The sequence below is a fragment of the Lycorma delicatula genome, chromosome 7 (genome assembly GCF_047948215.1).
Source record: "Lycorma delicatula isolate Av1 chromosome 7, ASM4794821v1, whole genome shotgun sequence".
Classification (NCBI taxonomy): Eukaryota; Metazoa; Arthropoda; class Insecta; order Hemiptera; family Fulgoridae; genus Lycorma; species Lycorma delicatula.
In genome coordinates, this window is record NC_134461.1 from 52,304,579 (window position 1) to 52,323,817 (window position 19,239).

At 28.7% G+C, this 19,239-nt stretch overlaps 1 protein-coding gene across 1 annotated transcript in view; it reads right to left on the reverse strand.

Moving 5' to 3' along the window:
- tweek (transmembrane protein KIAA1109 homolog tweek) overlaps positions 1–19,239 on the reverse strand; it is a 260,309-nt gene that overhangs the window by 213,432 nt on the left and 27,638 nt on the right. Inside the window, exons 7-14 of the mRNA XM_075370220.1 lie at positions 18,800–18,923; positions 14,176–14,264; positions 13,940–14,038; positions 11,835–11,942; positions 6,575–6,712; positions 3,468–3,618; positions 1,076–1,231; positions 687–784 (exon numbers count right to left, since the gene is read on the reverse strand). Coding sequence (XP_075226335.1) covers positions 687–784; positions 1,076–1,231; positions 3,468–3,618; positions 6,575–6,712; positions 11,835–11,942; positions 13,940–14,038; positions 14,176–14,264; positions 18,800–18,923 — 963 coding nt within the window. The remainder of the gene's footprint in view (positions 1–686; positions 785–1,075; positions 1,232–3,467; positions 3,619–6,574; positions 6,713–11,834; positions 11,943–13,939; positions 14,039–14,175; positions 14,265–18,799; positions 18,924–19,239) is intronic.

The window sequence follows — 19,239 nt, forward strand, 5'->3', positions numbered from 1 at the left end:
ATAATACCTCTACATCTTCTAAGTGGTTAAATCCTTACACAACTCATACCATTACACAAGATGTTCCATACAATTTGATGCAGAACCATCAAATTGTACAGGATACAGTTTATAAGTTTCCCTGGGAAGTTTATTATTATTATTATTATTATTACCATTTCTAAGCTATTACATAATTATTTCTTTACTTATATTTACTTACACATGTGCGCACGCACATGTGTAAGTATGTATAAAAGTGAAACATGCAAACATGTGTGTGTGTGGGTGGGTGGAAGGGGGGGTGAAAATACATTACAATTCACTGAAATTTAATTTATATCATACCAAACAATATGTAAATTGAGTCTGAAAATATGACTTAAAATATCAAATGCCAATGACAATGTATATTTTGGATGTGTTCCAGTTGTTGGTGTATTTTAAATACTATACTTAATTCCTGATTTTTCTAATCAGTTCAATTATTTTGTTCTGTATGTATATGTAAAGAATATAAGGTAAAATGCATTAAAACTCTAATAGCTGAACTAATATCATAACTGCAGGTCATCCAGATAACCTTTGGAAAGGTATATGGACAACTTTAAAGTTCGTATATCTGGAATTTTCAGTTCTAGAACTAATATATACCTTGAAATGCCTTTACAATACGTAAAATAAAATAATATTTCAGTGTGAATTACCTGAATCCAAAATCTTAATGGCAGTGTTGCAGGTAAAAAATCAGTAAATGGAAGATCAAATGAAAAATCAAACAATTCTCCACAGAAAGCAATGCACACTGAAAACAATATAAATAATCATTAGAATTCTACAAAAATAATATAATACAGGTTCATAAAAAATTAATATTTATCTATATGGCAAAAGAAAAGTTGTAATATACAACTTAGTAAACATGAACAAAAAAAAAAAAAAAATAGATAAATAAACATAAAACATAACCATGCAGAAAATAATAATAATGCTACAATAAAACAAAAATAAATTTAATAAAAAAACAAAACATTAATTTTTGTAAAACATAATTTAGTAAAGAAAATATAACAAAAACATGCAGTAAGATACTCACTATTTTCTTGACTCTGTGAAGAACAATCAACCCAATTATATTCATTGCATGGCATGATAAATTCAAATTCTTTCATTAAAAGAGTCAATCGCCAAGTATATGGTATAAAATGTAAAAGATCAGGCCTTGCTTTACTTGACCAATCATTAACCATATCTAAAAATCACAGAAAATCAAAGTTAATAATATAAAAGAAAAAATAATATTACCTTGTAGCAAGATAATAAAAATAACACAAATTTACACCTATCCTTTGATTAATAGAGATAAACAGTTCCTTTATTTTAACAATATTGAAAATAACAAAAATGGAAATACTGAAAAATGACGAGAGTTGGCCAAAAATAAAAATTTGTTTCCAATAAAAAAATCAATTCCACTTCCTAATCAACAAACAGTGAAGTGCTCAACATCAATTCTCAAACACTCCAAGTATCAACTTCCTATCCCAATCCTTAATATACCTATTTTATCTGCCCATAATGGATGTATATGTGTATATGTATATATAAAAGAACATGCCGTGAATGATTCATAATCAACGGCCTTTAAAACTACTGAAGATAAGTTGATGAAAATCTGTACGAGCATTCTTCTTATGGTGCAATTGCACAAGTGTACACTAAAAAATAATTTTTTGAAAATCTGAGTTTAAAGAGTTAAAATGGATTAACAATGAAATTTACTACTTTTTTTAATTTACAATTTATTATTTTTAATAGAAATGAGATTCCAACTTGATTTTTGGTGTATGTAATCTTCAGGTGAATATCTAAAAATCAATTTCTAAACGTTTTGAAATTCCAAGTTTAACAGGTTGACTGCCAATCACTCCACCAATCAGAGTGCATCAGCTACATTTGTTAGCGCCACCCATTCCAATCAGGGGGGCCATCCCACAGTTTCCCGCCTTATTCTGTCATCAACATTATGTGCAGTTGTTGTTACTATCTGGTGTCCTTAGTGAATAACTGCTTTTAACAGGGTTTAATGTGGTTTTGTGGTTTTTTTTCCAAATTTATTACAATGTGTTGGTGAAAATGAGTAACAATCCAGGACCTTCATTGAATGCATACAATCTTTCTTTTTCAAATAAAAGGTCAAGTGATACTGAGTTGTTGCATTAATTACAAGACAGTGACAGCAGCAGTGACAATTGGAATCCTGATTCTGACCTTGATGGTTCAAGTTCAAGTAAAAGTACTGATAACAAAGATAAGACCCCCCATTAATTTCTGGTTCACCAGCAATTTTCCCAACAGGTCACCAGTTTCTACTGCTTCTGTGGCCCAAACATCACACAACATAACATGGCAAAACACAGGTAAGTTATGAAAATTTAAATTTACAGAACAAGAAATTCTGGTGCCTATTCTTGAAGAAGATAAACCAATAAATAGATTTTTTCCACTTAATTATAGATGATGATTTTTTACAATCAAGGAATTGATTTCTTCTTATTTTAGGTTGCCTTTTATTTAAAAAATAAACGCCATAAGTATGGACTCAAATTGTATACGATGACTCAACCGAGAGGACAGATACAAAAACTTGATATTTATGAAAGTTCTTCAGATGTATGTAGCAAAGTGGAATCGGAAAAACTGTATGTCACTAACTTGAAGATAACTTATGTAAAGGACAAGCAGTGTACCTAGTTAATTACCACAATAGTGTTAATTTAGCAATCAAATTATTGGACCAAAATACATATTGCACTGGAACTTTGCAGACTAACAGAAAAAATATTCCTAAGGAAGTAATGGCTGCCAAATTGAAAAGAGAAGAAAACAAATCAATGTTTTTTAATGGAGTGCATGTACAAAAATGGTGAGACAAACATAATCAATTCCATCACAACAGAATTTGAAAATACACTTGCTGCGTTTCAAAACAAAAGAGGCCAGGAAATAGAAAAGCCTCCCGCTGTTATAGGGTACAAGTTCACATCAGGAATCGCTAAGATCAGATGATGGCTTATTATCCTTGCAGTTGGAAATCAATTCACTGGTGCAAAAACTTATTTGTGCATATACTGCAGATGAGTGTAATCAATTCATATAATATATTAGTATATAATATATTTTTATGTTATAATAAACATAAAAATAACAATAATTTTAATCATTATCTTATATCATGGAAATCTGCCAACCTCCAAGATGCAGAGGTATGTCTCCCAACATTTTCATCCAAAAGATTCTGGGTTCAAATCCCAGTCAAGCTTGACATTCTTCATGTGCTACAAAATTTGTCTTTCATTAATAATTGTTATTGAATGTTACTCTTTAATTATTAAAATAAATAAGCAAATAACTGAAGAACAAATAATAAAGAGTTAAAATTATATAATTTGATTGTCCATTTCTGAGTATAATAATAGCAATCTTACCTTGAAAAAATTCTTTATGTGCATATATAAACCAGACAGTTGCCTTACAACCAGTTAAATTCAGTAACCACTCCTGATGATCATTCCATTTCAATGGATATCGTGATCTAACTGTAAATTCCAGAGTTTCACTGACAACAAGACTTCGGTACTATTTTGAAAAGAAATAAAAAGTAATAACAGAAAATATTATTAAATATTTGGGACAAAAATGAAAATTAAGGCTTATCTATGAAATTAAGGCTTGTCACAAAGTTTCCACCTCCTATATAACTTTCTTTTAAATCTGATAATTTTCTGAGAATTCCTTTACCTATGTTTGCAAATTTACAAACATACAAAATCCTCCACTGAATACATAAGTCATAAATACTAATTCATGGCAGAAAGGAGCATTTTTAACTTATTACATAATAACATACATTACATTATTAAGTAATATACTATGTAGATGTAGTAATATAATTACATAGTATGTAATATACTATGTATATACAATGTAGAAGTTGTACATAATTCTACAAAAGTTGTTCTCCAGTTATTTAGCTGATGTACAATAGCATATTTAACACTTATAATGACAACAGAAAATTACTTCATTAACTTGTGTTATATGCCCAGCAACTGATGACTACTGTTCATAATCAAGGCTATAGTTTTTTCACAAGAAACTTGTATCTAACATAAATTACCAACAATATTTTTGGTTAAAGCAGTAACAGACTAACGTTCTAAAATATTCTAATTTTAAATGAACCATCAAAAAACAATTTTTATATTTTATTAATTCAACAAGAAAATTTATAAATGTTTTACTAAATAAAAATTCAATTTTTAATAAAACCCCCTTCATATTAAAAACATTCTATCTAACAAAAAAGATTGAAAATAGATCTTTAATCAGCATACTAAAAATACTAGTTACAGAAACAGACAAAACCTCAAAGTTAGATCTTTCAATCCATCATTGTAATGTAATGCAATTTGGTTATATCATTATTCTTTAATTCATTATATTGGTACATTATATAGTTAAGTGATTCAGTTAATAACTTTCCATACTGAGTAATGGCAGGGACCACAACATATTTTCATGATTGAATGTGATCAAAGATTAATTTTCTTTGTCCTACCTCTCCCAAAGTTTCTCCCATTACTGTTATACACAAAACGTACCTGAGGTAAAAGTAATCAAAATTTCCTTTCTTTGAAGAAAATAACAATTTTTATTGTTAAATACCACACCTCATATAAATATCACTGATAGACAAAAAAAATTTTTAATGTTTCTCTAAGTGTGATACCATTTCTTGAATTGCTGCTTTTTTGTGAACATTACACATCTGAAAATAACAACTTTTCTATCATCATAAGTTTTAAATAAATTACGCCTCAAAAAAAATTAAGGGAAAATATAGTTAAAATCTGTAAAATTTATAATTTTGCATGGCCATACCTATGTTAGAATGATTACAATCATGCTATTCTTTTATAAATAGCCTCAGGTACATCCCGAATTAATGTCCAACAGTCGGCTAGCGTGTTAGTATTCAATTTCCCTTTATAGTGGCTTTCTATCATAGAAATGTCTTGGTGGAAACATTCATCATGTTCATCACTTACATCTCCAAAGTTGTCCAGATGTGAATGGAGAAAATGTATTTTCAAAGACATATTACATGCCATAGCTCTGTATGAAGTAAGAAGTTGATTAACAATATCGTAGTAATTATCAAATTTTTGTTTGCCAGGAAAATTTTTGCAAATATCTTTAAATGAAGCCCAAGTTGCACTTTCTACATTATTTAACATTAAGTTAAACACATCATTTTTGACCAACTCTCTTATTTGAGGACCAACAAATTTCCTTCTTTAATTTTTCCTTCACTTACATTCAGAAATTTCTGCCTGATGTACAAAAATCTGAGACTTTGCTTTTACAAAATTTTTCATTAGTCCTAGCTTAATATGAAAAGACGGTAAAAATATTTTTTTGGGTTAACTAAAGGCCCATTTTTGATTTTTTCCCATTTGGAGTTAAGTTGTCTTGTTTCTTCCACTCTTTGGTAACATAATGTTTATCCCTTACTCGGCTGTCCTATTCGCAAAGAAAACACATTTACTTAGTATAGTCTAACTGCATGCCTAACAAAGTAGCTATAACTTTCAAATCACCACATATGTTCCAGTATATTTTTTCAAGAACGTCTTTCATCACATCGTTGTCTCTTTCAAATTAATACCATAAACAATTGGTATTGAAGGATATTTGTTACTGTTGTGTAGTAGAACCACTTTTAAATTATACAAATCCATGAAAAGGTACCAGCCCTCAGGTTTATGAATTTGTCCTAAGTCCAACATAAGCTCATCAATATTTGTGCAATAAACCAAATTATTTTCAATAAAGTACTGAGAAAGTTAGTTTGTCGGCTTTGAATGCCTGAAATTTTTGTATTTTTTTGAAGTAAATTCCAAAAAAACAAACTATATGTTGAAAAATGAAAAAAATTTTTAATTCAAATTTGAAAATTTGTCATAAATTATGGGTGATGGAAATATTCTAAGTACATCTTCAGCATCAAAAAAACAGATTAAAATCATGTATCACACATTAGGAAACAAAAACTGTATTGTCAGTGTTTTCTATACACTGACAATACAATACTGATAAACAATGTATTGCTAGCAGAATGAATTACACAAATCCAGTTTGCTTGATATCATGAATGCAGTCAGCTCACTGTGGAAGTCAACAAGAAACCAATCACTCCTACTTTCGAAGTACGTCTAGTTGTTGAAAACTTCTACTCTTGAAAACAGCTGTGTCAAGTTTCATCACATCACAATTTTTAATCATTTTAAACTTTTAAAATTAATCTCATCAGTCATATCAGGTCATCATAACTATTTATTTACAACACTTGAAAGGTTAAAATTGATGATACTTGATATTGATGATAATTGAGAACTAGAAATTATTATTTACTATAACCAACAATTTTCAACCTGATAGAATTAATGACATTCTGGTTCTAAATAGTTGTTTGGTAAGGTAGCATGTTGTCATTCTTTTAAACAGTATAAAAAAGAAATCATTTGTATACCTGTAAACTTGTTGTAGCTTCTAAATGTAATAGTTGGCCTGTAACTTTAGTTGTATAACCATCAGGTGAAACAACCCAAGGCATTGTTACTTCTAAATAAGACCCTGGACCAACATTAATATGTACTGCATTTGTTTCCTGTTAAATATTAAATATATAAATTAAAAAATAATATAAAAGTTACATCAGACATACATATTAAAATAAACCTAAATAGCTCTGTGAGAAAAATATATACAAAAAAAAAACTTAAATTAATTTTTTTTTAATGAAGACATACTTACCCTTAGCAGAAATGTTATTTATTTATTTAAAATAATTTTTTTTAAAATAAAAATGGATGGCCATTTCATATCACAGTTTTCACAAACTTTAAAGCAAAAAAATTCACTATAACTACAAAATATAAATATTGTGTACAAAAAATAAATAGAAAAATGTAAATGTAGAAATTTTCTATTCTTGACATAAAAATGCATTATGCAGACTTAATCATTATTAATTTAAACCTTTTCTGGAGAAAACACATTACTATATTCTACTACATAATCTTAAACATGTGGAAGTCACATACTGCAATTTACAATTTATACATACATCCTGACATAGCTTTTTTTGTAATTTGTTATATACATACAATTTTCTCAAATGCATCTAGCAAAATGCTTTTGATCTAAATAAAGTGAAATTATATCAATTATAAAGTGCATTATCAATTTATTTATACATTTATGTTAGTCAAAATGCAGATGTTTCATACTTATATATTTAAATTCATACTTATATATTTAAATTCATACTTATTTATTTTATTCAATTTGTAGTGCTTTTTGTTTTAAATTTTTTCTTTATATTTTTAAACTGTATTTCAGTAAATTTTACTAATTATAAGTGTGAAGCAAGTGAATAGCAAAAATAATTATGACATTTATTTGCAGACAGCATTTGCGATGGTGTATTTAGTCAGTATGATAGCAAGACAATATTGAGAACCAAAACAAATGATGAGAAAAACAAAATGAACATGCAAATGAATATGCAAGTAGTAAAATAATAATACTAGTGAATGCTCTTTCAATAATGGCAATGGTGATTAATCTGCTCCTAGTTAACTATGTCAGGTTGTATGCAATTATTTAAATATTACTTAAAATAAAAGTTTTCAAAAATAAATTTCCATTTTTTAAGATATTTTTCCCTCCATAAATATTGCAGATAAAAGGTTAATGAAAGAACAAAAGATTACATTCTACAATAGATTCAGATAAGTAAAGTAATTACAATAACAAACCATAAATAACTAAGACTCTGAACTACTCTAGTGGTTAACTCATTGTTGCATTTCAGATATTTATCAGCTGGTTTTCAAAATTGAAGGTTCTGAGGTTCAAATTATAGTAAAAGCTAGTTTTTCTTATACAGATTTGAATACTAGGCGATGGGTACTGGTGTACTTTGGTGTTGGGATTCAATTAACCACACATCTCAGGAATGGTCGGCCTGAGCTTGTACAAGACTACACTTCTTTTACATGCCATATATATCATCTCCAACACATTGCGCCGTGGAGAAGGGGTTGTTTATTGTACACTAGTTGAACAGATTGCAACATACACATCAGGAAAAAAATATTCAAACATCACAAGTGGTAGCACTGAAAAACCATATTTAGAATATTGTTATATATTTTGAAAACAACTTTGTTAATAATTTTAAACTCTGATATAAACATTATCGTTTTAATAAGGTGATTGGGTCAATCCATTTGAAGTGAGCCAAGAGTGGTGTTCTTGACCAATTAAAAAAAAATGTTAAATTACCCACTTGTTTCCTACATGTCTCAGGACCTTAAAACTAATTTTTAAGATTTTTTATTTAAGCAGTATACCTGCGGCGGCCATTTTTGTTTGTACACCTATTTTTGTGATTGTAAGGGTTTACGGGAAAAAATCATAACTAAAAAACTAATTATCCTAGAAGGATGAAACAAAAAGCAATTTATTCATATTTTCTCACGGTAAAAGACTGATCTTTTACCTTGAGAAAATATGATTAAATTGCTTTTGTTTCATTGGTCCTTCCAGGACCAATAGCTTTTTAGTAATAATAATAATAATGGTTGTGAAACAAGTGGGTAAGTTTCAGTTTTTTGAACTGGTCAAGCAACCAGCGTGTTTTTTTTTTGGGACACTTCAAATGGACTGACCCAATTTTAATTTAGATATAAACATATTTCAAACAATTTTTCAAAAATATTTTATCATTATGAAATCCTATTTCATACAGCTGACTTCACAACCTTTCTTTTTCCTGTTTAGCCTCCGGTAACTACCGTTTAGATAATACTTCAGAGGATGAATGAGGATGATATGTATGAGTGTGAATGAAGTGTAGTCTTGTACATTCTCAGTTCGACCATACCTGAGATGTGTGGTTAATTGAAACCCAACCACCAAAGAACACCGGTATCCACGATCTAGTATTCAAGTCCGTGTAAAAATAGCTGGCTTGAACGCTGGAACTCTCGACTTCCAAATCAGCTGATTTGGGAAGACGCGTTCACCACTAGACCAATCCGGTGGGTCGACTTCACAACCTGCCATGTTTGTTCCTTACGCATTCATATTTGCTATATAACATACATATGTATATGTACGGATATTGTTGTAACATTTTATGTTGTGTATTTTTACATTCTGTGTATTACAGGGTTCATTTTTAATGTTAATGATTTCTTCTTTTTTTAAATAATAGTAATCCAAAGACTATTATCATCCAAAGTGATTCAAAAGAAACAAATTTCTTTTAATGTAAAAAAAATAACATTAGCTTTGTTTTTATCTGAAATGTTATTTTAGGTATTTTTCAATATTTGTTACTATAACATTAGTAATAGGATATATGGAATAGGAAACCCAAATTTACTCAGCAAGCACTCCAGCATCTAGTTTGGCTTTTTTTGCAGCAATTTGATGGAAAACAAATCCATTTGGTATCCATTGTATAGTGATGCAGTATGCATCACTACACAATGGATCTGGTCTGTATGCATAATACTCGTAAGAGTGTCCTGTTTGAACATGCTTATGATATTGTACACATCATGCTCTCAGCAGTATAAAAGAGGCATAAGGGATTGCAGAAAGCCAGTTTGGTTTTGAATGTGATGTGTGTATCTGGTGCCTTTACTTAAGCTTTTAAAAGTATATTTCATTAAAAATAATAATAATTGAGGTTTCAGTTTTTTAGTGTGTACAGTATAACTGTTTTTGTTCTTTTTTTTCAATTAAATTCTTATGCAAAATGGATAAAATTTGTGAAAAAACAAAGTTACCCATCTACATCCAGTGAATCGATGGTAAAAAGACCAGATTGTATAATGACAGTTATCTTAATTATGATTTTACATTGGATGGAAAGCCATGGTGCACTGGTTGCTTTATAGTTCTCTCTGATGAAAGCATGAACCCATCAAATTTAATTCAACACTTGGAAACTAAACATCCGAATCACAAAAGCAAATCCTTGGAATTTTTCAAAATAAAATTACTACTTTAAGAAATCAACAGGCTTCTATTTATAAATAGAGCCTGATTAGTGATAAAATTGCACTTGAAGCATCTTATCTTGTAGCTAAGATGTCCACATCCTGTACAATCACAGAAAACCTCATATTGCCTCCTGCAATTGATATGATCAGTGTTTTAATAGGCGTGGAAGAAACAAAAAAACTGAAAAGAATTCCCCTTTTTAACAACACAATATCAAGGCAAATTGATGACATTGCTGTTGATGTTTGCAATCAAATAATTCAGCGAGTTGAAATGAAGTTTTAAGTATTCAACTTGATAAATCAACAGATGTGGCAAACGTTTCTTAGTTCTTATGTTTTGTGAGATGTGAATGCAATTACAGTTCAATCAAAGAAAATATGTTGCAAATCAATTCCTGGTCATAAAATAGAACAATATCTTTTTGATATTTTCTATGAAGCTATTACAAACTATAACATAGATTAAAGAAAATGTATTGCAGTATGTAGTGAAGGTACAAAGGCAATAACAGTGTGGGCTTCTGAAAAAATTAAAAGATTACCTTATACCAAGGGCGGAATGAACACACTACTTCCTTCACAGACTTGCTCTTGCCATAAAAAATAAGCTGGAAAATCTAGATTCTTTGTAAATCTGTAAAAATGGTTCATTTTATTAAAATTTGGCCATTATAGAATAGGCTTTTTGCTAAACTATGCGATGAATTGGGCGAAAAGAAAAATCTCTTCTTTTCCATACAGTCAGATTATTATTTCAGAGGAAAGTGCTAAACCCAGTTATTGTATTGCAACATGAATTAATAATTTTTTTCAGGATAAGCAAATGCCATTGTCAATATTTTTTTACAGAATAATGAACATATGTTGTTGTCAGGTTACTTAGCTAATCTATTTTCGCATTTAAATAACTTGAATGTGAATTTACAAGAATGAGTTAAAAACATTTTATTAATGACAAAGCTCATGTTAAGATTAAGAAGCTTGATTATCCCTTCTGATTACATCTAGAAAACTTTTGATGAAGAAGACGCTATTATTCACCACAGTTTAAATAGCATGAAGATGCATTTGTGTGAGCTAAAAATTCAGTTGGCAGAGCATTTCCCGGAAAATAAAAATGATTTTTTGAAGAGATGGGTACTGAATCCACTTAGTGAAAACATTGCTGAGCTGCTACGTTACCAATTGAGATTCACGACCAGCTGATTGAAATGTCTGCCAATAAAATGTTACAATTACAATTCACCTCTGAATAATTACATGCATTTTGGCTTGCTTATCAAAGTGAATATCAAAATTTATTCACAGAAGCATTGAAAATATTAACATCTTTCACCATGTCTTACTTCTGTGAAAAAGGTTTTTCGTCTACAGTTATGCTAAGAAATAAGTATAGGAATCGTCTTACATCTCTTGAAAACAATTTACTTTTGTGGATTTCTAAAACATATCCACATATGGAGAAACTTTTGAGTGAAAAACAAATGCATCCATCTCATTAATTTATTTTCTTTACATAATGTGTACTTATAAATGTAAGTAAAATGTTTATAATAAATGATTTTTTTCTCATAAAATGATTTCATTATTGTTTACATGTTGAGAAATAGTGCTCTACACTATCCCCAGTGATATAAAATACATCACTATGAATTAAGAAAAAAAAAATACTTGTATTCAGAAACATAATAAAAATATTATACAAACCTTGTTTTTTGAAAATAGCACATCTATAGTGGCATCAAATAAGGTGCTAAGTCTAATATCAAATGACTGAACTTGTCGTTTTTCACCTGGTTGTGGTGCTTTTGTCACCTTTAAGCAAAAATTAAAAAAAAAGAATACGTGTAAAAATTCACTGCACATAATACTCTAAATGTTTAACAAGAAAAAAGAAGAATTAGTAATACAAATAAATAGTATTAAAAACACAATACAAACCCGTTATTGCAGGCTCCCACATAATCTGGACTGGCAAGCTGCATAAAATTCTTACATTTGGAGGAAAATGACATGAATGGAAAAATAAAAATAACTTCCTTTTGAATTCTGTAACCCATTTTATAATTAAATTTTAGTATTTCAACACACTGTAAAAAGTGATCACAAAGTGAAAAATGCCTAAAAAATTAGTGTCTGAAATTATTTGAAAATAACTGATTTATTTCCCTATAAATATTCCACTGCTGTACTTTTGACCAGATAAACAATAATTAATGAAAATAAACAAATCTGATGACAATGAAGCTAAAAGTTGTGTTAAACAACTCCGTTATAGTGCTTTTTGTGTTTGTTTTGACTGTACAGGTTATTGTAATATTAAGCCTCTTTAAGCCAGAGCACCCAAAATCATAGAAATGGCATGAGGCGGATGGTAACACTTAACAACAATGAATAATAAGCAGTAGTGCCAATAGAACAACTTGCCAGGGATGTAGTGACTAAGAGGTATCATAGCAAAACAGCTATACTATTTACAATTCTATTTTTGCTGATTCAATGGTTTCATGTTTAGTACAGTTCCAGTTAAGTACACAATCTTTTGACAAAAGAGAGTTTCTTTTTTCTTTCTTTATTAGTCAACTTATTTTAATGTTACAAAAATACGTTTTTTAGGCACTGCAGAAAGTCTCCAACTTATATTCTTTTTACTAATTTTAGAAGGTAAATTTTAAACTAAAATATTGCACATTTAACTTTTTACTGATAGAATAATATAGACCTTTTCAGTAAACATTGAATTCTTTAAATAACTAAATTTTCTAAAATCTTTTTTTTCCATCAAAATATATTATTTGTTTTACATACTGATTCATTTAATTTGTTACAAAAAAGTTAAAATTTTTTGTCATCAAAAATATTTTTGTTAGAATATTTTTTCAACACAGCAATTATAGTTTTTGTTACTGTTGGACATGCTACCACCATGCCACTTCAGATTACCATCACATATTTTGATGATCACCATCGCAAAACTGCTCTTACTTAACAGCTCTGTGGACACCAGGATTTATGCACATTTTTTTTTTTGGCACAGTCAAACAGCAGAATTTATCAGACAGTTCATTAGGACATAGAATTTATAACCTCACAGTTATTGTTACGCAAAAAAAATTCTGTCCATTGCACTCGCAAAACATCAAATAAATTCTATTGAACAGCAAAGATAAAAATCACACCCATATAATAAGTTTCATAGTGTAAACATAAAATACAGGAAAGCAATTCATTACAATTTATAATACAAGTTACAACTTATATTCTACTACACAATTTATCTCCCATAATAATTTTTGCTGACTAATATTCATACAATAATATTCATACATAAAGTTTCGTATATTCATACGAAACTGAGGCATTTCGTATGAATATACGAAACTGAGGATTTTTGTCTTCAGATTTCATCAATTAGCCCAATAAACTAAATAAGGTTAAACTGAATACTGTAATTGCACATAAAAACTGACATCAAAGGTAGTTTCTGTTTACCTTTAAATGGCTTTCTTTCACTAGTTCAAGCCAATAAATATCCAGATCATTACTGCGTTATAATAAAACATAATTTTATTTTATGAAGGCATCCAGGATTAGTGAATTTGGGTCTACAAAGGATATTGAAGGTAAAAGTAATAAAGGAATAAAGATTAATATATTTGAAGTAGTTAACCAAGTATGTAAGATAATAGAGCTAAGAGATTGACAAAGAACAGAAAGGAATTTTGAAGTGCTGAAACCAGTTACATGATTAATAACAAAAAGTAAAATATATACTAACAGAACTGAAATCAAAGTATTGCACAAAATATTACCTTGAGAGGTTGACAGTCTTGTGGGAAAAAAAACTTGAAAAGATGTTCTCGTTGCCTATCAGCCCAAGGTCCATAACTGAAATCTGTACCTTTTCCACACTAGAAAGCAAAAAAGAAAAATGTAACTAATATATCACAACTGAAATTTAATTTTAAAACACAATAGGATTTAATGTTTAACTGTTTATAATCGAAGAGTTAAATAATTTCTGTACCAACTCTAAAATAAAAATTACCTTTATATCCATTCCCCATATAGGAGGTGCAGATTCAACAATATCACCATTAGCTAGCCGTAACATTTCTGGTTGCTCAGGTACAACACCTGGAAAACAAAAAAGAATTAACAAAAAGATCATTAATTTACACAAAAACAATACAATATCTAACTGAATTTTTGTTTTATTATATAAATTATTGGACATTTTCATGACAGAGATGCAATTCTGAATATTTTGAAAACCTTTACCTGTTCTGACTTGGCAGTAAAACTGCTGAACTTACTGTTCAGGTGTTAAAATTTGCAATGTAGTAAAATTGTATTATACTTATATCTGTATTAACATTTGCAAAATGTTTTCATAACATTTATGCAATGCAATTAAAATCATTACATTTTCCTGGAGGACTCCTCCCTTACAAGACTGAATAAACAGTTAAATAATCATAAAATTTACTTTAAATTTTATGATCAAAAAATTTATTATCAAAAAATTTGTGGAAGTTTTAAATTTCCTGGGCTGTATAAGTCCAATTGTCATAATTTGTTTTGTTTTTGTACAATTGTCCCTAACATATATTTGCATTGGTAGCCATATTGGATGCTTAGTTGACTGTTGGCTGTCAAAAAGGTTACATGTTCTGGTATGGTTTTTTAACTTGTCGAAAATATGAAACAAAAGAATTTGCATTAAATTTTTCTTTAAGAATTAAATAAACTGCAGCACCACATTGGAAATATTGAACATCGCTTTTGGCAATTCTTCTTCTCCTTCGATCGGAGGCAATCGTAGAGAGCGGACATGTTGGTTGATTTTGTAAAGTTATTTAAACAGCTTTAATCACTAGTTTGTATTACAGCTTTTAAACATGGAAAGTGTTTGCGGAAAATGTAATAAGGGTTTAGCTGTAAATGGTGAACGTGTTATGTGTAATAACTGTGAGTTTTATTTCATTATAAGTGTAGTGTTAAAAAAACTACCAACATTAATGTGACTAAAGAAGAAAAAGAAGCTTGGCTGTCCAAAGTATGTCTAGCTAATAATTTTATATCAGGTGATATGAAAGAAATTTTAAATTCTATTAAAAAAAGTTAAACTCTCTGTTAGATTGGAAAAACTTGGTTACGAATGTGGAAAGATCACTTGAATTTTTAGCAAAAAAATATAACTTCTAAATGAGGTTTTGAAGATAAAAAAAAAGAAAAAGTTTAAAAGTGAAATAAAATTTCTCATAAAAATGTTATTGGTTGCAGTACACATATCTTAGATTTAACGGATAAGTTGAATGATTTGGAACAACAAGGGCGGAGGATGAATTTAGACATTCACGATATTCTTAACCACAATATGGAGGATGTGAATGGGTTTATTACCAGCCTTGCTTAAATACAGTTCTGAAGACGTGATGTAGCACATAGGAGTCTGAGAAAAAATTCTCAGAAGACGCAAAATTGTTAATGTAGTTTCATTCTAGTATCATCAGGGATTCACAGATTGAAGTGCACGAAAAAAGCAAAAAGAAATCTCGCGGCTAATTAACTGTACTGATATCTTAATCAATAATGGCAATTCAAATATTTATTTTAATGAGGACATGTCTTATTTTCTCAAGAAGATTACTTAAGGAATAAAAGCTAAAGAAAAGTAGTATAAATACATTTGATTCAAAAATGGCAGGATTTTGTGTAGAATGGATGGGGACTCAAAGGTTGTTAATATTAGAAATTACATGACTTAAATTATAAACTGTTACTTTCTTTAAACTATCACAATATCATGCTGCAGTTTTGATTATAATTTGTGCTTGTACAGTAGTCTATAAATAATAGTTTATCTGAGTGATCATTTAAAAGTGGAATTTAATTCCAACCACTCTCTCTACTTATTATACCTTATTAGTATTTTTTTTCTCAGAATATTTGAAGCATATCATCATAATTTCTACTTACTATCTTAGTACTGTTATTATTATTACTACTGCTGTATGTTATTTACATGTTCTTAAAACATTTGAAGTACTATTATTTTTATTTTGGTTTATCAACATTATCTACTAGGATGTTATTAAATTCCCTTTATATAATACTATACCTTGCTTGAGATGAACAGGAGTGGCTGGACAACTGATATCTTAAGAGTCAACTGGTGATAAATATAGTGAGTGTAATGATGCAAATGACTGGATTAAAATTCTAGGTAGTGATAAAAGATTCATCTCTCTTATTCATTTAAATATTAGATCCAAAAGAGGAAAATGGTCAGAATTTGAAATATATATTAATAATTATGATTTTTATCTCATAATTTTGTCTAAAGTGGCTATTGATGAATAGCACTTCAATGTTTCATGGTTCAACACTTCAATCTAACAATAGTAATAAATGTTATAAATTAAGGGATATTAATGGAGGTGATATAGTTATATTTTACAAATATAGCTCAGATTCTATTAAGAATAGGTTTGACTACAATTCATTTGAAATACTTCTGGGTGATTTAATTTTAAGTGATAGACAAACAATTAGCATAATAAGTCTCTATCATCCCCCCCCCCCCCCAATCTAAATGCTTAAGATTTTTTATTGATGAGTTGGAATCACTTTTGAATACCTGTAGACAAAAGAATTGTTACATTGTAATTGGGGATACTAATATTAATCTCCTCAATTTAAACAATCTGTATGTTATGTTGGATATGAATGTTCTTAGCATCACATGGTTTTGTAAGCAGGATTTATGGCATTATGTTTGAAGCTATTAGAAAGGTCAATTTGGCTCAATCATGTTTAGATCATATATACATATATATATTTTTTTTTGTTGAGAAAATATGTGCATTGTAAAGGATTCAATACACAGGAAATAGCAAATAGGTTATACAAAGAGTTACATATAATTATCTAAAGATAAAATGAGTTTATGAGTAGGGGATCTGTTACAACAAGGGTGGAGATAAATATTGTCATGTACGATGGGTAGACCAGTTAATTTCTTAGTATGTAAGAGAATTTTGTATGATGTGTATATTGTCACCTAAGGAAGCTTAGAGAATTCTAACTGAAACGTAGTGAATTTAATTAGTTTAGTTGATTGGTTATCCAAGAGATTAATAAAGATAATATTTTTAAGTAAAATATTTCTTGTTACTATATTTAATTCTATCCAATTAAGAGGAAAATAAACTTAAATAAATTACATTTAAGATAATATTCATATATATATATATATATATATATATATATATTAAAAACTCTTGTAATGTTATTAACATCTGTGTTATGAAGTATAATATTTCAGATCACTACATTGTAGGTATTAGCTTTGATAGGACTTCTGGTAATTTAATTTTAAGAGATAGTTTAAAATTAGCAAAAATTTTTTTCAATAATAAAGAATCTTTTTAGCAATTATATGCAAAATGATGATAATTTAATATATGATGATATTGTTAAGATGTTTTAAAATCAAAACTCTGTTTTAATTTTGTTATACAAAAAAATTTGAAAATAGTTTAGTCTCAGACAAGTAAACTGTGGGTAAACTTTACTATTATAAGTTATCCAGGAAAACGGTAAACCTTTTAGAAAATGGAAGAATATGCCAACAAATAGGCTTAGAAATGAACATATTTGAATAAGAAGAAATAGAGTGAATAGACTTACTAGGGGCAGAAAATATAAATTTCACGAGCCAGAAATTATAAAAAATAAATCCAACCCTAAAACATTATGGCATGCAATAAATAGAGTTACAGGAAAAAAACGCAAGGATGACTATGATAGTATACTTGATGATTATGATAGTATACTTGTTAAATACTCAAGATGTTTGGATTCTGACAAAGATACTAATATGGCATTTACTTATAAATGCCATAATTTTGTACTGGTTGTAAAACAAACTTAACCAACTTGTTGAGTTGATTGATTGAATACAAACCCAGAATCAGTTCATTTTTATTTACCTGCAGCAACAATTCAAGTTATTAAGGAAATATTATTACAAATAAATATCAACAAATCCCTGGAACTGATTCAATTAGAGCTTGTGATTAAGGAATATTGCAGATGAAATTATTTAGTTAAAGGGTTTTTCCATAATTTACCTGTAATTTATCACCTGTAGGTTTCCCTAATTTATCACCTGTAGGTTTCCCTAATTTATCACTGTAGGTTTTTATCAGTAAATATGTATGTTCCATATGAAAAAAATGTTAAATAAAAAAAAAATTCATCGAACTAGATATAAAGATCTATTTGTTATTTCTAAATACAATAATTTACATGTGGAAAGTCATTGAAAGTTGTTCCCAGTTTAAATAATATGTTACCAAAAGAAATAAAAGATGACAATTTATTTAAGTATTTTAATGGCTAGCTTCTAAAAGTGTAAATATCTAGAATATCTGTTAATCTTAAAGCAACAAACTGTTAAATCCTTTAATATTTTGTTAGGATTGAAATATATATTTTTAATGCAACCACTTTATGAGGCCACTAAATATTTTTCATAATTAATAGTATTTTTTCAGAGAACGTTGCCAAACAACAGAAAAAAATGTCGCACAACTTAAATCCTACAGTAATTATCAGATACCTTTAAATATATGTTATGTCTTTCAGACCAAGTAAATAATTACCTGGTTCATCCATATAATAGTACAGCTCAACATTATTTGAAGATAGTACAACAAATCCTTCTCCCATATATCTAGGTGGATCATCCGCCATTCCAGTATATTTAGGACTAGGTGCTAAAATAACCTGTTAAAAATATAAAATATTCCTGCTAATATCAGAACGCAAAACACACATGAATATATAAACAAAAATAACTGCAATATCAATTATGGAATAAAAAAACTTGTCCTTGATGAATTATTCTTATGAACCACACGAGAAAAAAAATTAGTTTTAAACTCCAATAAAACTTTTTCTAGCAAGTTTTTCTAAGGTAATTTTCTATCTTATTTTTAAACCTTTCAATTCATTTGAAGAAAACATGGAACATTAATGATAAAAATTTTTTTACCTCTCATCTCAGTACTGAAAATTTTAACGTTCTATAATTTTTAAGTGG